The 20,589-nt window shown below is 38.5% G+C and overlaps 1 protein-coding gene across 4 annotated transcripts in view; it reads left to right on the plus strand.

Moving 5' to 3' along the window:
* Window positions 1-1,005: 1,005 nt before the first annotated feature.
* Window positions 1,006-20,589, plus strand: part of LOC139761808 (multidrug resistance-associated protein 1-like) — a 134,959-nt gene continuing 115,375 nt past the window's right edge. For 3 of the 4 annotated variants that reach the window (XM_071686294.1, XM_071686295.1, XM_071686296.1), the window contains exons 1-6: window positions 1,006-1,099; window positions 5,452-5,628; window positions 10,462-10,587; window positions 14,816-14,953; window positions 18,768-18,893; window positions 20,295-20,488. In XM_071686294.1, coding sequence (XP_071542395.1) covers window positions 1,052-1,099; window positions 5,452-5,628; window positions 10,462-10,587; window positions 14,816-14,953; window positions 18,768-18,893; window positions 20,295-20,488 — 809 coding nt within the window. In that variant the 5' untranslated portion in view covers window positions 1,006-1,051. Of the gene's footprint in view, window positions 1,197-5,451; window positions 5,629-10,461; window positions 10,588-14,815; window positions 14,954-18,767; window positions 18,894-20,294; window positions 20,489-20,589 lie in introns of all 4 variants that reach the window. The other variant, XM_071686297.1, reaches the window with a different exon arrangement.

Consider the following 20,589-nt stretch of genomic DNA (forward strand, 5'->3'; position numbering starts at 1 on the left):
GCAGTTTCTCATATGAATCAGCCACCACGATGTATCATTAGCGAACAACTGACTCACTTCCAAAGCTCTCTCATCCACAACAGACTGCATACTTGCATATATGTGTTTATATATATATATATATATATATATATATATATATATATATATATATGCACTTTATTAATATGGCTGGTCCTACACAGTTCTTTGAGGAAAAGACCTGCAAGCTTTCCACGCTGATTGAGACACGCTCTTTGTGAGTGGAACAGTAGGAGAAAAGATATTCCTCAGGGCTCTCTCCTATCGCCTATCATTTTCCTTCTTTCAATGAATGTTTTCTCCAGCAGGCGGAACAGGAGAGCTTTCATGGTCCTAGTTTTTTTTTCAAAATGTAATCTCTTTGATTTGTTATTCTGTACACAGGGCATTATGTAATATCTGGATCGTATTCATTATTTGTTTCACTGGAAAAAAAATCCTAGATAGTCATCCAGGTATGTAAGTATTTACATTGAGGTTTCATTAAATGATAAGAATTTATGATTATCAATATTGTTTCCACGCGACTGGAAGGTTGCATTTTCCCTCACTCGAGCATGTTTACAAATCGTTCCCCCAACCTAACATTTGAATACCCTTTACTCCCTTGAAGCGTGTAACATATGCAGTTACATGTGGCATGAACAAGATTGTACCATATATATATAATACGCATGGAGCCATTGCTTACACCAGGTTTTGTCAGAATTTTGTTGGATGAGTTACATCATGGTAGCCAAGGACCTCAGGTGTGTCGTCTGTTGGTGGGCTAGGTGCCAGGAAATGTTTATTATATTTCATCCTTTTATCGAGCATTTTATTTTTCAGCATAGATTCTATGAATACATCAGATGTATCATATTAAGTTAGGCTTATTATATAAAATCGTACTTAATATCCAAAAAATTGAACGAAAATTATTAAACTTAAGTAAGAAAGTGCTATGTGTCAAGTATACATACAAGTCTCGGAGGTCGTGGATGTGGGACCCTGGACCTCTGTCAAAGCGACCACCTTTAGTGCCGGGACGATGGACACCAGTGGTGTTTTAGAGAACTTTTGTGGCTCTCCATTCTGGGTTTGTTCCGTTTTTCTCAGTTAAAGCTATCATACAGGTTATTTTTTTGTAATTTCAAGGGGTGTTTCGAGTGAATGGAGCAGGTAATGAAGTACATGTAAGTTGTAATTCGCATCTTTTGTTACAAGATAGCGGTGTGTTGGACTATTAGTTTTAAAGGCTGACAGTGTGTGTTTAACAGAATCTCGTTTTATGTCACCCTCAGAATACATTACAGTAATGCTTGTATCATCCACAGACACTTGCTTTTTACCTGGGGAGTGCTCATTTTAAATCTTTGATCTTGTGTAAGCATCTTCAGTATATCGCACATAACTCTGGTATCATGAGATGACGAGTGATAACGTCTGGAATTGACGATGGTCAGGAAAACCTTAGTTGTTTACTATGAAAATAACAAAATTTAGTGTCACATTAGTATACTAGGAGAGGACCTCATTCCACAGTGGATAGTGTTAGGTATCCACCTGGGGTCGATACGGCCGATAATTGCACGTATAATATTGCACCCTGAAAGTATAATAAGAAATCGCGTATCCTTAGCCTCCCAGCTAGAGTGCCATCCCGTACGTGCAACCTCTATGAATTGCATAACACTGCCTTAGTAAAAGCCAGGAATCCCATGATGCCGCTTAAAGGTCAGCTAATTCCATTTATCTTTTAGACGTCTGTCAAGGAAGCAAACATGAGGTTCAGGCATCGGTTTGTGGTATATGTTGTGTATGCTGCCACCCCCTTCACGCCACGCAAGCACACTTATCCAACATTTTTTCTTGGCTACCACAGAAATCTCTTTCACTCATAATTGTATTAAATTATTCATCCTTAATTCCCTTACTTTACTAATCCAGTGATTTAAAATATCATTTGATTTCTATGGCCATTGTTTCAATTGAAACGAATTTGCATTCATATGTCACTTTAAATTCTGCTGTTACTAATTGCATCATTTGTGTTGCATATCTTAATATATTTACCCTTCATTCTTCACTCATCAACACAGTTGTTTCACTTCATATGTTTCTTGTCATAGTTCATTAATGATTAATGATCATGCATTTTGACAAGATATTTGGGTCCATACACAATTTCAGAAAATCACTCAGTTATTTTGACATATGTTATATGGGTCTCAAACTTTCCTCCCATTGATATTCACATTGACAATTAGCTTTTACCACATATCAGATGTAATCAGAACTTAGTTGTGCCTTCTTTCTGATATGCTGAACTTACAGTCTACACACAGTGTTCTCTTTTTATTACTTTTACGGCTGAAGGTGTCATAATGTAAATGTGGACCGTGTGTGTGTGTGTGTGTGTGTGTGTTGTCAGCATTATTATGTTTCAAACATTATTTCCGTTGTTTTATGACATCATTTCATGTTTCACTTTGATGATGAGAATACACTGTTGGTCTTCAAGACAGTGCATACAAAACAATATGACACACACATGTAAGACCAAATTAGTGTAGTATGATAAGGCCCTTTATATTTTTATTGTATTTTGACTGTGAAGAAGTAGTTAGTTAAGTTTACAATTGTATGTGTAGGCTCATGGCAAGTTAGCTTAAAAGAATGGGATTAATATTGCAAGATCATGTTGCTAGTTAAAACTAATGATATTCCTGATATCTACTTTTATAAAAACAGAATATAGAAATTTCCATATCCTCTCCTTTAGCTTCAGTTGCTCTCACCTTTTACGAGCATACGCTCAGTTTCTTCACACATCTCTTTTCCAAGTTCACATACTTTTGCCACTCTTTTCACCCAAATCTTTTCCTCTCTTCCACAAACCTCTACAAATCTTCACCCTTGCATCCACTAGGTAATGATTAGACATTATTAGACATCCTGCCACTTGCCGTTCTCATCCCTTTCACGTCCAAGAGTCTTTTGTACACTTACCAATTATTACGTAATCCAGTATTGCTCACTATGTTCCTATGTCCCCTTCACGTATACCCCTCTTTTTAAACCAGGCATTCCCAATCTTTAGTCCTTTTCCACCTCATAACTGTACAAGTTTTTCACCATATCTGTTTACTAGAGCAGAATTGTATGCAATAGATAGTCACAGAACATTTGGTGTAAGGATGTCCATAACGTACCAATATGATAAATGGATTGCATAGAATGCAGCTGAGTGCAGTTTATCTATATTGTCTACTGTGTGTATCTGGAGATGTCGGCACTTACTGTGTTCTAGTTTTCACTGCACGTCAGGTAAAATTAAATTTTGCTGGAGTATGGGGAAACATTTGTTGATGTAAGCAAACTACAGACAACCATTAGGCTTAATCCTTATCAGCCTGCTTTTGTCAGTCATTGGCAACGATTACACCCAAAGGATTAAAGTTTATTTTCCTTTTGTTGCCCAGGTGTCTGTTCTGTATAGTGGCAGTACTGTAAACTCAGCACTGTTGTACAAATCAATATTTTCTGTTCCCATCCCATAGATAGAAATGAAAGCTTTGCTTTTCTGAAAAAAATGTCAACATTTCTTTAGGAATCTTTTCCCAACTTTTTGCTGAATTCATGGGAGGAAGTATAAGAATCTTATTCCCATATTTTGCTTATTTCATGGTAGGAAGTAGGTGGCAATCCTTATTGCTCTCATCCTCACACATCTGCTTTGTGGACATGATTATTGTTGTTTTTGTCTACTTGCTACTTTTTAACCATGTGATCTTTGCCTTTAGACATCAGAGATGTCAGATTTGTTCCATATCTTATGTTTGTGTTTCGTAGCACAAATCTTATTCTTGATTTAGGACCCTATGGCATTTGATGGTATGTCATTCTAGGCTAGCCAGGTAACCTTTAGCACTTACTGCAGTAGTGGAGCAGTGCAGATTGAATTTAGATTTTTTTTGGTTCTGTAAGAATATTTTTCTGCATCTTCCTCATGACCTCATACTGGTTTGTATTGTACATCTCCTAATCACTTTCACTCCTGTCATGCAAGTAATGCCCATATGCCTCTTTTCTCTTTCACCAGCATCTTAACTTCATCATCCTACCTCTCACTACCCTTTCTTACTTGCCCGATCCCTTTCCATGTACCACATGCTTCTTCTGCACTTATTGGCATAGCTTCTGTAAATACCCCCCATTCCTTACCCATTTCCCTAACTTCATTTACTACCCTTTTGCTATTCTACATGCAGTCTTCCTGGGACCTTTTCACACAAGCCACTTTTGCAAACTCACTCACTTTCACCACCCTCTTCCCACCCATTTCATTTCCTTTCTTAAAGTCTCCTTAGTTCTTCACTCTGGCATCCCCAAAATGATTATCAGACATTCCACCAGTTGTGCCTATCTGATCATTTACATCCAAGTCTCTCATTTGCATGCCTGTCAGCTTGCACATTATCCAGTAATACCCACTAACTATGTCTCAGTCGCTCATGTATAATTAAGTATGTCCTTTGTAAACTGGATGTTTCCAGTCACCGGATCTTTTTCACCACTAAACTACATGAGATATTCATTTTCAGTCACATCACTGGTTACCTCATACCCTTTAGTTATACCCTCAATTGCCATATTACCCACTCTCACCCTTGAGTGACCCATCACTAGTACCCAATCCATTACATAAAATTTCTGACACACTCACTCATCTGCTCTTGAAACACTTGTCTCTTTTCCTCACTCCTCCATCTTCCAGGTGCATAAGCACTGATGATCATCCACCTCTTGTAATTCATCATCATCTTTACCCACGTCAGTCTGGGGCTCAATTCTGTACACTTATATGCATTCCCACATAGAGCCGTAACATCCAAGTTCTCTCCTCAAACATGGCAACTTTCTTTCTTCTCATCTTGGTTACATCCTCACATATTCAGACACCCTAGACTAAGCCTTCAAGGAAGATGGACACTCCTCACTTGGCTGCTTCCTCTGTTCCAACTTTTAGTAATTGAAATACTTGAAGTGATGGATTTCCAGCCCCAACTCCTGCCCCTCTTAATCACCTTTGACATATAGGGAATATGTGGAAATTATTCTTTCTATCCTATCCCCAGAATGAAATACCATACAACTCAGTATTTTGAAGAGTACAGGAAACCCATGGTTTGTGTAATCTCTTGGGGAACAGATTTAAACAGTGGAAGCATGACTACCACCTTTAATCATATCTTCTGATGTGTAGCATTCTATTTCAAAATTATGGAGATTTTACTGTACGCAGAATGACTTTGTCATGGTTTTTTAAATGGAGAATTTTGTTGTTACAAAGAAGTTTGACACTGAAGCATTTTTAAAAACTAGTTATAGCATAAGCACTTCTTCCTGACAGGATTTTATCCATGCAATAAAATTTCTTTTTTGCAGGATATTAACATCACTTGGAACTCTGAAGCCCCTGTTTTCACATCATGTTTTGAACGTACTGTGCTGGTGTGGGTGCCTTGTGGGTTTCTCTGGTTCTTTGCTCCATTAGAGACCCACTATGTCCTTAGCAGTTTGGATAGACTGGTGCCATGGACCTGGCTGAACATATGCAAACTTGTGAGTGAAGTACTTACTTTAACTTTTGCCTTTTCAATAGGCTCTTTTTCTCATGATTTTGTATACTTTTTAATTTTTGTTATTACTGCAGGTATTAGTATTGTTATTATTATTCTGTTTTTTAATGTGTTAGTATGATCATATCCACATCTGGCCATGTTCATGTTAGAGCATTTGGGATGTTTGGAAAGACAGAGTGGAATATGTTGATTTAGTTAATGAATGAAAAATGCAATGTGGTAAACATATTGAAGTAGACCTGATATTAAGATGCTGAATAATGATGATTCAGTATGTCATTACATTTATACTTTTATGTTAAGGGATGATGTTAAGGTGAGCAAAAGACTGGAGCAGTGTATTTTTATTACCACTGTAAAGGCAGGAGTTATGAAAAATGAATGTGAAAATTTAGGAATTAGTTTAGATACTTTTGCAGTTGGAACTTTTCTGGTTATGTGAATTAGGTTTTGCCATGGTCAAATTACTGCTGTCATTCCATACATGATCAATCCACCTTACACTACTTACTGTCCACAGGAATTTTATTTCCAGGACATTGGTCTTTTTATATTCTCATTTTGGACCTGATATTCACATCCATACAACACTCTTGGGACTACTATACTTTCAGATATACCCATCTCTGCCCTAAGAGACACTTAGCTCTCCATCACACACTTCTCAGTGCACCAAGGACTTTATTTCCCTCTCCCTTCAGCCCCTGTGGTTCTGTCTACTGCCATATCCACTCCCAGGTACCTAAGGATCCCTAAATTTTAGAGGCTTTGTAATTTTATGGTTAATGGAGAAGGGACATTTCCCAATATTTGACAGGTACAACTACAGTACAGACAGACCTCCATGAGTGTTGGAGATGCATTCCTTGTTGAAGAGCTGTGACCACATAAGACACTAGATTGGGCAGTTATAACTTGGCTCTAATGGATATATGCACCAGCAGCACCATTGCTCGCCAGTAAATGATATATAAGAGCTTCATCAGGATGCTTGTAATCATGCAAATGATGATTGTGCATGTGATAAATGTTTTGAATTAATTTATGAATATTAGTAATGTTTCTAATGAGTTTGATGTAAAGAGAAATACTCACCAGTGCGGTTGGTCGGATCACCTTAAGATAACCATGTTTTGGATGCCTTATTACCTGCATTTCACATGCAGACTGTTGCTTTTCCGTGAATGCTAACCCACATTATCTACACCTAACATTGACAAGTCTGTATGCAGATGTTTTAGGCCTCTTGTGTATACAAATGTAAGAAAAATGTGATAGATAGATCATGGTACAATAAATATGGCTGTCAAAATGCTCATAACTAATGACCTGAGGCACTGAACCATGGTGCAATAAAAATGGCCGTCAGAATGCTCAAAACTAATGACCTGAGGCACTTATTGGCTTAGTGCTGATTAACACTCACTCCTCCCATAGGCTGAGTACACAGCTTAAATTAAAGAAGAGACCTCTGTGTGTTGCATGATTTAGGCAGGACTTATAAACCACCTGATGGATTCCCCCTTCCCCCCAAAAAAAAACTAAAATACAGTGTTATAATGAAACAGCTGTGAACAGAATGGTGTAAAAAGAAGTTTGTTTGTTTTACTGTGGAACATTTAGTAATAGAAAGGCGAAAACGTAAGAGCCTTAGATGCAGATATCAATTATATAATGACAATGGAAGGTGAAAAAGTATTAGAGAAGTTTTAGACAGTGATTTTTATTGTAAATAGAATATGTATTTATATACTTTAAGTTGTTAAATGTCTTTTGAAGTTAGCCAAAACATAATATTATATTTAGCTAAGTTTAAGTTTTTCTATATTTTTTCAGCCAAAAAAGTGCAGAATAACTATTTTTTCTTGCAGTTTACAAACTCCACAAACAGAAGAGCAAGACTGTTTATGTGTACATTAGATATAGTTTTATGGTTCCCTAGCAGTTTATAGGTATTCCAGTGTACTTGGATGTGTAATGAAGCCTGAGACAGTAAATATCTGTTGCATTTGTGTAGTAAAGCTTTTTTTTTTCTAATACTGGATTGCTGAAAGAATGGTAAATGATTCATATGGTAAGAATGAATGTAACCAGACTCAGGGTGCATGAGTAAGAAGTCACCTTTGACATGGTTCTATCACTGTTAGTGGATAAAGAGGAATACAGTCTTGTTGAAGAAGACCATCATTTCCCTGCTACTGATTATAGCATAGACCCATATAAAGAGTCCTGGGACTTTATAATTATTCAGTTGATTAATGAAGTAGGTAAGATTACTATGAAGAAACAATCATTTTGGACAATAGCATGAATTTATTTAGATTTATATGAATATTTACCTTACATTCATTGTGTTTATGTACATACATGTGTATGTGGGTGGGTTGGGCCATTCTTTCGTCTGTTTCCTTGTGCTACCTTGCTAATGTGGGAGACAGCGACTAAGTATAATAAAAAGATAAAAAAAAATATCATTGTGTTAAAGAGTGAAATACTTTAGATTTACAGTTATTCAGTGTTGAAATAAAGGAACTTAGATATTTTGGTATCTTTTTGTAAGAATTATGAATAGATATGTTATGTTGTGCGCAGGAGGGTGGATGTGCTGGAAATGAGATGCTTGAGGACAATATGTGGTGTGAGGTGGTTTGAACGAGTATGTAATGATTGGGTAAGAGAGGTGTGTGGTAATAAAAAGTGTGTGGTTGAGAGAGCAGAAGAGGGTGTTTTGAAGTGGTTTGGTCACATAGAGAGAATGAGTGAGGAAAGATTGACCAAGAGGATATATGTGTCAGAGGTGGAGGGAACGAGGAGAAGTGGGAGACCAAATTAGAGGTGGAAAGATAGAGTGAAAAAGATTTTGAGTGATCGGAGCCTGAACATGCAGGAGGGTGAGAGGCGTGCAAGGAATAGAGTGAATTGGAATGATGTGGTATACCGGGGTCGATGTGCTGTCACTGGATTGAACCAGGGCATGTGAAGGGTCTGGGGTAAACCATGGAAAGTTCTGTGGGGCCTGGATGTGGAAAGGGAGCTATGGTTTCGGTGCATTATTACATGACAGCTAGAGACTGAATGTGAACGAATGGGGCCTTTGTTGTCTTTTCCTAGCACTACCTCGCACACATGAGGGGGGAGGGGGTTGTTAGTTCATGTGTGGCGAGGTTGGGATGGGAATGAATAAAGGCAGACAGTATGAATTATGTACATGTGTATATATGTATATGTCTGTGTGTGTATATATGTGTGTGTATACGTTGAAATGTATAGGTATGTATATGTGCGTGTGTGGACGTGTATGTATATACATGTGTATGTGGGTGGGTTGGGCCATTCTTTCGTCTGTTTCTTTGTGCTACCTCGCTAACGTGGGAGACAGCGACAAAGCAAAATAAATAAGATAAATAAAAAAGCAAATGGATTTGTATGTAGCATTTATGGATCTGGAGAAGGCATATGATAGAGTTGATAGAGATGCTCTGTGGAAGGTATTAAGAATATATGGTGTGGGAGGCAAGTTGTTAGAAGCAGTGAAAAGTTTTTATCGAGGATGTAAGGCATGTGTACGTGTAGGAAGAGAGGAAAGTGATTGGTTCTCAGTGAATGTAGGTTTGCGGCAGGGGTGTGTGATGTCTCCATGGTTGTTTAATTTGTTTATGGATGGGGTTGTAAAGGAGGTAAATGCAAGAGTCCTGGAAAGAGGGGCAAGTATGAAGTCTGTTGGGGATGAGAGAGCTTGGGAAGTGAGTCAATTGTTGTTCGCTGATGATACAGCGCTGGTGGCTGATTCATGTGAGAAACTGCAGAAGCTGGTGACTGAGTTTGGTAAAGTGTGTGGAAGAAGAAAGTTGAGAGTAAATGTGAATAAGAGCAAGGTTATTAGGTACAGTAGGGGTGAGGGTCAAGTCAATTGGGAGGTGAGTTTGAATGGAGAAAAACTGGAGGAAGTGAAGTGTTTTAGATATCTGGGAGTGGATCTGTCAGCGGATGGAACCATGGAAGCGGAAGTGGATCATAGGGTGGGGGAGGGGGCGAAAATTTTGGGAGCCTTGAAAAATGTGTGGAAGTCGAGAACATTATCTCGGAAAGCAAAAATGGGTATGTTTGAGGGAATAGTGGTTCCAACAATGCTGTATGGTTGCGAGGCGTGGGCTATGGATAGAGATGTGCGCAGGAGGATGGATGTGCTGGAAATGAGATGTTTGAGGACAATGTGTGGTGTGAGGTGGTTTGATCGAGTAAGTAACGTAAGGGTAAGAGAGATGTGTGGAAATAAAAAGAGCGTGGTTGAGAGAGCAGAAGAGGGTGTTTTGAAATGGTTTGGGCACATGGAGAGAATGAGTGAGGAGAGATTGACCAAGAGGATATATGTGTCGGAGGTGGAGGGAACGAGGAGAAGAGGGAGACCAAATTGGAGGTGGAAAGATGGAGTGAAAAAGATTTTGTGTGATCGGGGCCTGAACATGCAGGAGGGTGAAAGGAGGGCAAGAAATAGAGTGAATTGGAGTCATGTGGTATACAGGGGTTGACGTGCTGTCAGTGGATTGAAGCAAGGCATGTGAAGCGTCTGGGGTAAACCATGGAAAGCTGTGTAGGTATGTATATTTGCGTGTGTGGACGTGTGTATGTACATGTGTATGGGGGGGGGGGTTGGGCCATTTCTTTCGTCTGTTTCCTTGCGCTACCTCGCAAACGCGGGAGACAGCGACAAAGTATAAAAAAAAAAAAAAAAAAAAAAAAAAAAAAAAAAAAAAAAAATAAAAAAAAATGTTATATTCGTGTATATTTCACTTATGTCATATATCTTTTACAGGTTGGATCCACAATTTTATTGATACTTCAGGGAATTGACTTCTTTTATGCTGTTCACAAATGGAGCATTGGAGATGATATTTTTGGTGTACATTTTCTTACTCCAGTAGTTATCTTCATCTCTGTAGTAAGTTGAGATTTTTTTTTTTTGCATGATGGAGAATAGGTTTACAGTATTATTATTTGATTATAGTGATGCAGAATAATGATAGTGCAATGTGTGCTATGTTAGTCATGGAAGTTGTTCTCTTTGAATGTAGTTCTGTTGGTAGGGTAATACTATTGTTTTTTGTATGAATTATGATTTTAGGCTTTATGCTAGATTGATGATATTCCTATTTTGATAGTTTATATGAAATAGCCAATAGTTTGATGATTTTGAAGTAGAGTAACAGCTTGTATGTTAGTGTAGCAGTAAATGATTGTGACAGTGCTTGATTTTCAGTTGGAGATAGTCCAATGAAGTTAATGATGTGCAGTTTTGGTCTGGAATTTAGATTGATGTCATAGTTTTTGTGGTATATGGTGATATGTTCGGGAATAATTAAGTCTTTATGTACAATATCTGTAAATTACAACATTTTTAAAAGAATGTGTGGTGATGGAATATTTCAATGGATCATTGCAACTGTGTATGGAACAGTAAATTAATTTTAGATGATAAATCTAATATTTGGGAGTAAATGGGAATAAATGCAAAATTAGTAGGTTTTGCTTTACATTTATTCCTCAAGAACATAATTCAGGAACATCATTCATTCAGAGGTCTATAGATATTCCCATGTATTATCTGCTGAAGTTGTGAAGCTCTCTTGAGGCTCTACATATACCTGCAGAGCCAGTTTTAACTTGTGTTACTATAATGCAGGCACCTCATCGTATTATGAGTGATGTTTCTTTTCTCTCAATTTTGAAGTTAGATACCTAATTCTGCCCGATATATAATGTTTGTATTTCTACTCAAAGTCAGTTTTCAAGAAGGTTGAAAACTTTAGTTGTTCCTTGAAGATGTGGTCAATTAGATCCTTTCATTGGGGGTAGCTTGCTTCTCAGGTCATCTTTTAGCCTCTAGTGCTGGTATCTTTTGATGTTTGACCACAGTTCAGCATAGAAGCTTTAGGAACTGATGCCCTGACTGTTGATTGGAAACAAAATTACCTCCTCACCCCAGTGAACTTTCTAGGGAGTTTTCATTTCAACCTGATATTTGGTGTTTATAGACTTGTAGTCTAATATTAGGTTAGACAGTTTTAGAACTAGAAACTTCTCAAGCTGTGCAGTACACTTCATTTTCCTAGACCACTTTCAACTGGGGTTAGTAGCCTAGCATTGAAGTGCTGGGCTTTGGATCTTGCAATTATGAATTTTCTTAGACACTTTAAGTAAAAAATTTGGGAACTTGTAATAAATGACCTACTCCATAATGTTCATATTACTCCTCAAAGAGAGTATCAGTTTGTCTGAAAACATTTCTGATTGTTGTATGAAGATGCATTTGATTGTATCCTTTTCGGGGGTGGCTCTTCAAGTGAATCTCTGCCAACAAAGTGAACAACTTTTTATCAATCCATTTCTCCACTGGTCAACAAATAGTTGGTAACAACATATACCCTGATTGTGGATTGGAATTATTGGAACTAAATTTACATTTTCTCCCCATAAATTTTCTGGGGAGAGTTTATCCCAAACTGATTAGTTTTTTTGGGTTTATAAACTCTTGTAACCCCAAAGTGAGAGAGAGACAGTCTCAGTGCCAGAAATCTCTTGCACTTTGCAGTACCCTTTACCTGATACCTAAGGTTTTTTAGTTCACCATAAATTGGGGCTGGAGTCCAGCATTTTTGTGTTGGGATTTGGATTTTGCAAGTATGGATTTGCTCAAACATTGTAAGTCAAAGGAGAGCATTTAACAAATTACCTGCCTCCATACTGTTCGTATTTCTCTTTAAAGACAGCATCATTGTGTCTGAAACTTTTTTCAGTTGTTCCTTGAAGATTAATATTCATCTGAAATTTCAGAGGCTCTCTAGAGTTTTGAATTCTTTTCTAGCATTTTTCATGATAGAAATGGCTAGTATTACTGATGTGTCATACAAGAGTGTCTTTCAGGAATCATTGTCTGTTGTCTCCTGCAAAGAAATGGCTAGTATTACTGATGTGTCATACAAATATCTTTCAGAAGTCACTGTCTGTTAGCTTTTGCAGAAGACACAAGAGTAAAGTAGTGGAAAATGTTGGAGGCCAAGTAGAGAGCAAAAAGTGTTTTAGATATCTGAGAGTGGACATAGCAGCGGATGGAACCATGGAAGTGACTGGTTCTCAATGAATGTCAATTTGTGGCAGGGGTGTGTGATGTCTCCATGGTTGTTTAATTTGTTTATGGATGGGGTTGTTAGGGAGGTGAATGCAAGAGTTTTGGAAAGAGGGGCAAGTATGCAGTCTTTTGGGGATGAGAGGGCTTGGGAAGTAAGTCAGTTGTTGTTCGCTGATGATACAGCACTGGTGGCTGATTCAGGTGAGAAACTGCAGAAGCTGGTGACTGAGTTTGGTAAAGTGTGTGAAAAAAGAAAGCTGAGAGTAAATGTGAATAAGAGCAAGGTTATTAGGTTCAGTAGGGTTGAGGGACAATTAAATTGGGAGGTAAGTTTGAATGGAGAAAAACTGGAGGAAGTGAAGTGTTTTAGATATCTGGGAGTGGTTTTGGCAGCAGATGGAACCATGGAAGTGGAAGTAAGTCACAAGGTGAGGGAGGGGGCGAAAGTTCTGGGAGCGTTGAAAAATGTGCGGAAGGCGAGAACATTATCTCGGAAAGCAAAAATGGATATGTTTGAAGGAATAGTGGTTCCGACAATGTTATATGGTTGTGAGGTGTGGGCTATAGATAGAGTTGTGTGGAGGAGGGTGGATGTGCTGGAAATGAGATGTTTGAGGACAGTATGTGGTGTGAGGTGGTTTGACGGAGTAAGTAATGAAAGGGTAAGAGATGTATGGTAATAAAGAGTGTGGTTGAGAGAGCAGAGGAGGGTGTTTTGAAATGGTTTGGTCACATGGAGAGAATGAGTGAGGAAAGATTGACCAAGAGGATATATGTGTCAGAGGTGGAGGGAACGAGGAGAAGTGGGAGACCAAATTGGAGGTGGAAAGATGGAGTGAAAAAGATTTTGAGTGATCGGGGCCTGAACATGCAGGAGGGTGAAAGGTGTGCAAGGAATAGAGTGAATTGGAACGATGTGGTACACCGGGGTCGACGTGTTGTCAATGGATTGAACCAGAGCGTGTGAAGTGTCTTGGGTAAACCACAGAAAGTTCTGTGGGGCCTGGACAAGGAAAGGGAGCTGTGGTTTCAGTGCATTATACATGACAGCTAGAGACTGAGTGTGAACAATGTGGCCTTTGTTGTCTTTTCCTCGTGCTACTTCGCCACATGAGGGGGAAGGGGGTTGTTATTTCATGTGTGACAGGGTGGCAATATATATATAACTTCCCAGGAATACTTTTATGCTCGTGTGGTATGATACTGAGGACCTTCACAACAAGAGACAGGAAACAGTGGTTAAATAGTTTGATGTATATTTAAGAAATGGTATTAAATCAGCTATGTTGTTTGGTTATCAGATAAATAGATGAAAGTAACTAACAATAACATTAGAAAGAACATATATGAATGCCTTGTGAGGAAGCAGGAACTCTTAGTCAATGCAGTACAAAAACACTAAGAAACATGTATGGAGTGCCTTCAGAAACATTGAAAAGATGAGACACAGGGTTGAAGAAAACATCATGTTAACCTTGAGTAGAAAACTAAGGGAGCTGCTGTCGAGAAAAATACCTAAATAGAACATGCAACATATTTTATGAGTAAGGAGAGGCAGTTGAGAGAAACAGCATTATCCAGCAAAGAAGACAAGCCTTCATTGCTGAATCTTGTCATAGGTACTTGTAGGTAGATAAGTTGGTACTCCATGTTGGTATGTTTTTAAGCTCACTGTCGGGTGGGGAGTCCTAGACTGAGCTGTAGGCTGCAGCTACTGGAAGGGTGGTCAGCAATACATGGTAGGCATAAACCTCACTAGAAGGCAGGAGATTAGAGGTTTGTAACCCTTATAGATCTTAGAGGATGTCTCAAGGTTATGGGACACTGGTTTGGAGAAGGTTTTTTACTTACTTACTTACTTACTTACTTATTTTTTCAAAACAGCATTTTTGAGGATTTTTAGTGTCTGATTATGCCTTCCCTGTAATAATGCAAAATATTTTGGAATATAAAAGACTATTTTTACCAGATCATTTTACTACACTTTCTGATATGAAATTGATGTGGTTAACAACTCAAAAGGATATCTTGTTCTTTGCAGTTACTTCAGGTGGGATGGGTGTTGATTGAGAAGAAAAGAGGAATTCAAAGTTCAGGCTATCTTTTTATCTTCTGGCTGCTGCTGGTTGTATGTGCCATCCCTGAGTACTACTCATATTTCATTGATTTTGGAGATCAGGTCAGTATAGGCCCTTCATTGCCATACCCATTTATTTGCTCCAAAATGCTACACAATAGATTGACATTATTACCAAATATTCTGTCAGCTGTATTTATGTCATCAGTAGATTATAATGCCTCTAGTCCAGTGGTATGTGACCCTTTTGGTATTTTCACTGTTTGAGCCAGCTAAGATAATCATAATTACCCCCTCCCTTTTTAACCCTGAAACTGCATGATATATCCATAGACATGCTCAAAAGAAAAATCCCATATTAATTGCTAGATTGCAAAAGTTGAAAAAAGAATACATAGATTTTGAGTGATTGGGGCCTAAACATACAGGAGGGTGAGAGGCATTCAAGAAATAGTGTGAATTGGAACGTTGTGGTATACCGGGGTCGATGTGCTATCAGTGGACTGAACCAGGGCATGTGAAATGTCTTGGGTAAACCATGGAAAGGACTGTAGGGCCTGGATGTGAATCGGGAGCTGTGGTTTTGATGCACTATACATGACAGCTAGAGACTGAGTGTGAATGAATGTGGCCTTTTTTGTCTGTTTTCCTGGCATTACTTCACTGAAGCAGGGGTCAGCAATGCTGATTTTTTGTGGGGCGGGATGGCGCTAGGAATGGATTGAGGGTTGGTAAGTATGACTATGTATGTTTATATATGTATATGTCTGTGTATGAAAATGTATGCTGATATGTATATGTATGTCTTTGTATATGTATGTTTATGCATATGTATGTGTATTGGCATTGATGTATATATATTTGTATATGATTGGATGGGTTGTTTTTTTTGTCTGTTTCCTGGCGCCACCATGCTGATGCAGGAAACGGCAATGAAGTATAATGAAATAAATGATAAATGAAAATAAAATATGATTAATTACCATGGAGTTAGCTTACTCCTGCTTAGTGAGCGAGCAGGAGGAGGGTGAGTTGTAGGCTTTCCAAGGGCAATCCTTCCCCACTTCAAGACAAGAAGGGAGGCCATGCAAGTCCTGTTTGTTTGTATTCCTTGAACTTGGTATCACAGTATCTTGGAGAGCAAAAATGGGTATATTTGAAGGAATAGTAGTTCCAACAATTTTATATGATTGCAAGGCATGGGCTATAGAACGGGTTGTGTAGAGGAGGATGGATGTATTGGAAAAGAAATTTGTGTGGACAATATGTGGTGTGAGGTGGTTTGATCGAGTTAGAAATGAAATGGTAAGAGAGATGTGTGTTAATAAAAAAAGTGTGGTTGAGAGAGCAGAAGAGGGTGTGTTGAAATGGTTTGGTCACGTGGAGAGAATGATTGAGGAAAGATTGACAAAGAGGATATATGTGTCAGAGGTGGAGGGAATGAGGGAATTGGAACGATGTGATATACTGGGGTCGACATGCTGTCAGTGGATTGAACCAGGGCATGTAAAGCATCTGGGGTAAACCATGGAAAGTTTTGTGGGGCCTGGATGTGCAAAAGGAGCTGTGGTTTCGGTGCATTATACATGACAGCTAAAGACTGAGTGTGAACGAATGTGGCCTTTGTTGTCTTTTCCTAGCACTACCTTGCACACATGCGGGAGGAGGGGGTTGTTATTTCATGTGTGGCGGGGTGGCGATGGGAATGAATAAAGGCAGACAGTATGAATTATGTACATGTGTATATATGTATATGTCTTTGTGTGTATATATATGTATACGTTGAGATGTATAGGTATGTGTATGTGCGTGTGTGGATGTGTATGTATATACATGTGTATGTGGGTGGGTTGGGCCATTCTTTCATCTATTTCCTTGCCCCACAGAACTTTTCATGGTTTACCCCAGACACTTCACATGCCCTGGTTCAATCCATTGACAGCACGTCGACCCCGGTATACCACATCGTTCCAATTCACTCTATTCCTTGCACGCCTTTCACCCTCCTGCAGGTTCAGGCCCCGATCACTCAAAATCTTTTTCACTCCATCTTTCCACCTCCAATTTGGTCTCCCACTTCTCCTCGTTCCCTCCACCTCTGACACATATATCCTCTTGGTCAATCTTTCCTCACTCATTCTCTCCATGTGACCAAACCATTTCAAAACACCCTCTTCTGCTCTCTCAACCACACTCTTTTTATTTCCACACATCTCTCTTACCCTTGCATTACTTACTCGATCAAACCACCTCACACCACATACTGTCCTCAAACATCTCATTTCCAGCACATCCACCCTCCTGCGCACAACTCTATCCATAGCCCACGCCTCACAACCGTACAACATTGTTGGAACCACTATTCCTTCAAACATACCCATTTTTGCTTTCCGAGACAATGTTTTCGACTTCCAAACATTTTTCAAGGCTCCCAGAACTTTCGCCCCCTCCCCCACCCTATGATTCACTTCCTCTTCCATGGTTCCATCCGCTGCCAGATCCACTCCCAGATATCTAAAACACATTACTTCCTCCAGTTTTTCTCCATTCAAACTTACCTCCCAATTGACTTGACCCTCAACCCTACTGTACCTAATAACCTTGCTCTTATTCACATTTACTCTTAACTTTCTTCTTTCACACACTTTACCAAACTCAGTCACCAACTTCTGCAGTTTCTCACATGAATCAGCCACCAGAGCTTTATCATCAGCGAACAACAACTGACTCACTTCCCAAGTTCTCTCATCCACAACAGACTGTATACTTGCCCCTCTTTCCAAAACTCTTGCATTCACCTCCCTAACAACCCCATCCATAAACAAATTAAACAACCATGGAGACATCACACACCCCTGCCGCAAACCTACATTCACTGAGAACCAATCACTTTCCTCTCTTCCTACACGTACATATGCCTTACATCCTCGATAAAAACTTTTCGCTGCTTCTAACAACTTTCCTCCCACACCATATATTCTTAATACCTTCCACAGAGCATCTCTATCAACGATATATATATGGGAATAAATAAAGGCAGATGGTATGAATTATGTACATGTGTATATATGTATATGTCTGTGTGTGTATATATATGTGTACATTGAGATGTATAGGTATGTATGTTTGCATGTGTGGACGTGTGTGTATATACATGTGTATGTGGGTGGGTTGGGCCATTCTTTCGTCTGTTTCCTTGCGCTACCTCGCTAACGCGGGAGACAGCGACAAAGCAAAATAAATAAATAAGATAAATATATATAATTTCTTTTGTGAAATAAGATTCAGTGATATAATTCTAAAGGTTTGTGTGAACTAATGCAAAAGTAGTCAAACTTTGCACTCATCTTTATTAAGATTCATTTGCCACCAGTTAGCCTAGTTCATTGATTTTTTTATTTCTGTTTAAATTTACAGATATTCAAGATCTGTTGTAGATTATATCCAAACTTGATATCATCTCAGATTTAGATGTCTTACAATGCAGTCTATTTTCAACTACATTAGTAAATGTGTGAGAGAGAATTGATCCCAAGACTGATCCTGTGCACAACACATTTTATGTCTAACCATTCAGAGGCTTGACCATATACACTTTGCTTTTGATGAATCAGCCAGTTTCCTAACCACCAAAATATAACCCCATTTGTAACGTGACTTAACGTTTGTAACCTCTGAAGTAGAACTTTATCGAATGCTTTTTGAAAATTAAATAGATGACATCGTCTGCTTTACTCTCATCATATTTGTAAATTATTTCATGAAGAATATTGAGCAGACTTGTCAAATGAGTAATATTTTGTCAAAAACTATGCTGAAAATTGTTTATTATGGGTATTACTGGTGCTTTAGTTGTGAATATTATAGTGGAGTAAAATTGTCTAACCTGATTGTATAGATATTAATTTTTTTTCAGGTTGCAGACTCAAACTCTTTCACTTTTGCTACTTACATGGTTTACTTCCCTGTGATTGCACTGATGCTTATCTTCAACTGCTTTGGTGATAACACCCCACAATACCTTAACTACCCAAGAGGAGAGGTGAGTCATTATAGGGTTAAAATGATATTTTGCATATAATATTTGCAGTGGAATATCTAAGATTTTTCTAATGTCTTACCATACATGTGGAAGGAATGTACATTGTGTTTTGCCTGGTAATTACTTGTTTATATTGTATAGGAATGGAGTTTAACACTCATGGACTCCAATCTCTTGAACATTCTCTACTATTAAATAACTTCATAAATTTATGTGTGATATCTTCATTAACCATGTTCTCAGTCATTCATTTCCATTCATCCACAACTCATATACACTATAAAAGTATTTTTGTAGATCCTTTTTTGACAAGTCTTTTGCTTACTTTCATGATATATTCTCCTGTTAATCTATCCTTACATCTCTTGAAGAACTGTCCATTTTCCACTTCATCAATGTGTTTCATGAAAATAAAGGTTGCAATCAGGCCTCACTCTTCTTTCTCTAGCCTTTCCCAGTAAATCAACCCTCTTAGTTCTGGTGCCTTCATTGATGCCCTCCTGTGGACCTTCTCAGCTGGTTCTTTGTACTTCATTAGGTGTGATGACCAAACATGAATGCCTCTGAAAACACTGTACTAGGGTTGCCCTCTGCCAGTGGCCTGTTAAGGGTGAGGCATAAAAGCTAAGAAATAGCACTGGAGTTCTCCAGATATAGAGACTTTTTTGCTGTGGCCACCCCCTTGAGGAGTTTCTGATGGAAATGGGCATCAGAGATATGAATAGGTAGACCAGATAGATAGATCGAGGTTTGTCATTGTGTCCATCACATTACTTTTCTTCTTATGTACTAATGTAGCACTTGATGGAGAGCTAGACAAAGAGCACAGTCATATTTTTTCTGTATTGTAATGAGTGGTCACAGTTGAGTGAACAAGACCCATGGACTTACCCATAGCCTTGAGTTTATGACCATTATGAAACCTCTCAAGCACCTCTGATTTTACCTTGAGTGATAGCCATAAATCCTGTGCTCCCTTCAACATATTTCACATTCTCCAGGTTTTTAAAACTCCCACACTTACTTTGAAGGCCATAAATATCAGAGTAACAGTGTACACAAACTAGTGATCACGAGATGATCTCTTCTTTTCAAGCACAGTGTCAGCAGGTGGGATATGAACTTATTTTCCGAGTTGGTAGGATACAATTGAACAGTATTTTACTTTGACATCATCTCTCTTACCCCTTTATTACCTACTCGATCAAACCACCCCACACCACATATTGTCCTCAAACATTTAATTTCCAACACATCCACCCTCCTCCGTACATCCCTATCTATAGCCCATGCCTCACAACCTTATAACATTGTTGGAACTACTATTCCTTCAAACATAACCATTTTTGCTCTCCGAGATAGTGTTTTCTAAATGACTCAATATTTAACTTGTTTAAACAGAAAGCTTGTCCAGAATCTGGTGCATCATTTCTCAGTCGGATAACATTCTCCTGGTTTGATGGTTTGGTTTGGAAGGGCTACAGAAACCCCTTGCAAGAAAAGGATCTTTGGGAGTTGCCTTATGAAAATGCTTCACGCACAGTAGTTGCTTCCTGGGACAAGAACTGGAAGAAAACTACAGCAAAAGCTTATAGGTGAGTATTTTGTTGAACTGCTAATCTTTTTAATTCTGTTAATTATTGACATACATGATAATCATATTTCAGTCAGTTCATATGTCATTACTGATGGATCA

Source organism: Panulirus ornatus, chromosome 42 (genome assembly GCF_036320965.1).
Source record: "Panulirus ornatus isolate Po-2019 chromosome 42, ASM3632096v1, whole genome shotgun sequence".
NCBI lineage: Eukaryota > Metazoa > Arthropoda > Malacostraca > Decapoda > Palinuridae > Panulirus > Panulirus ornatus.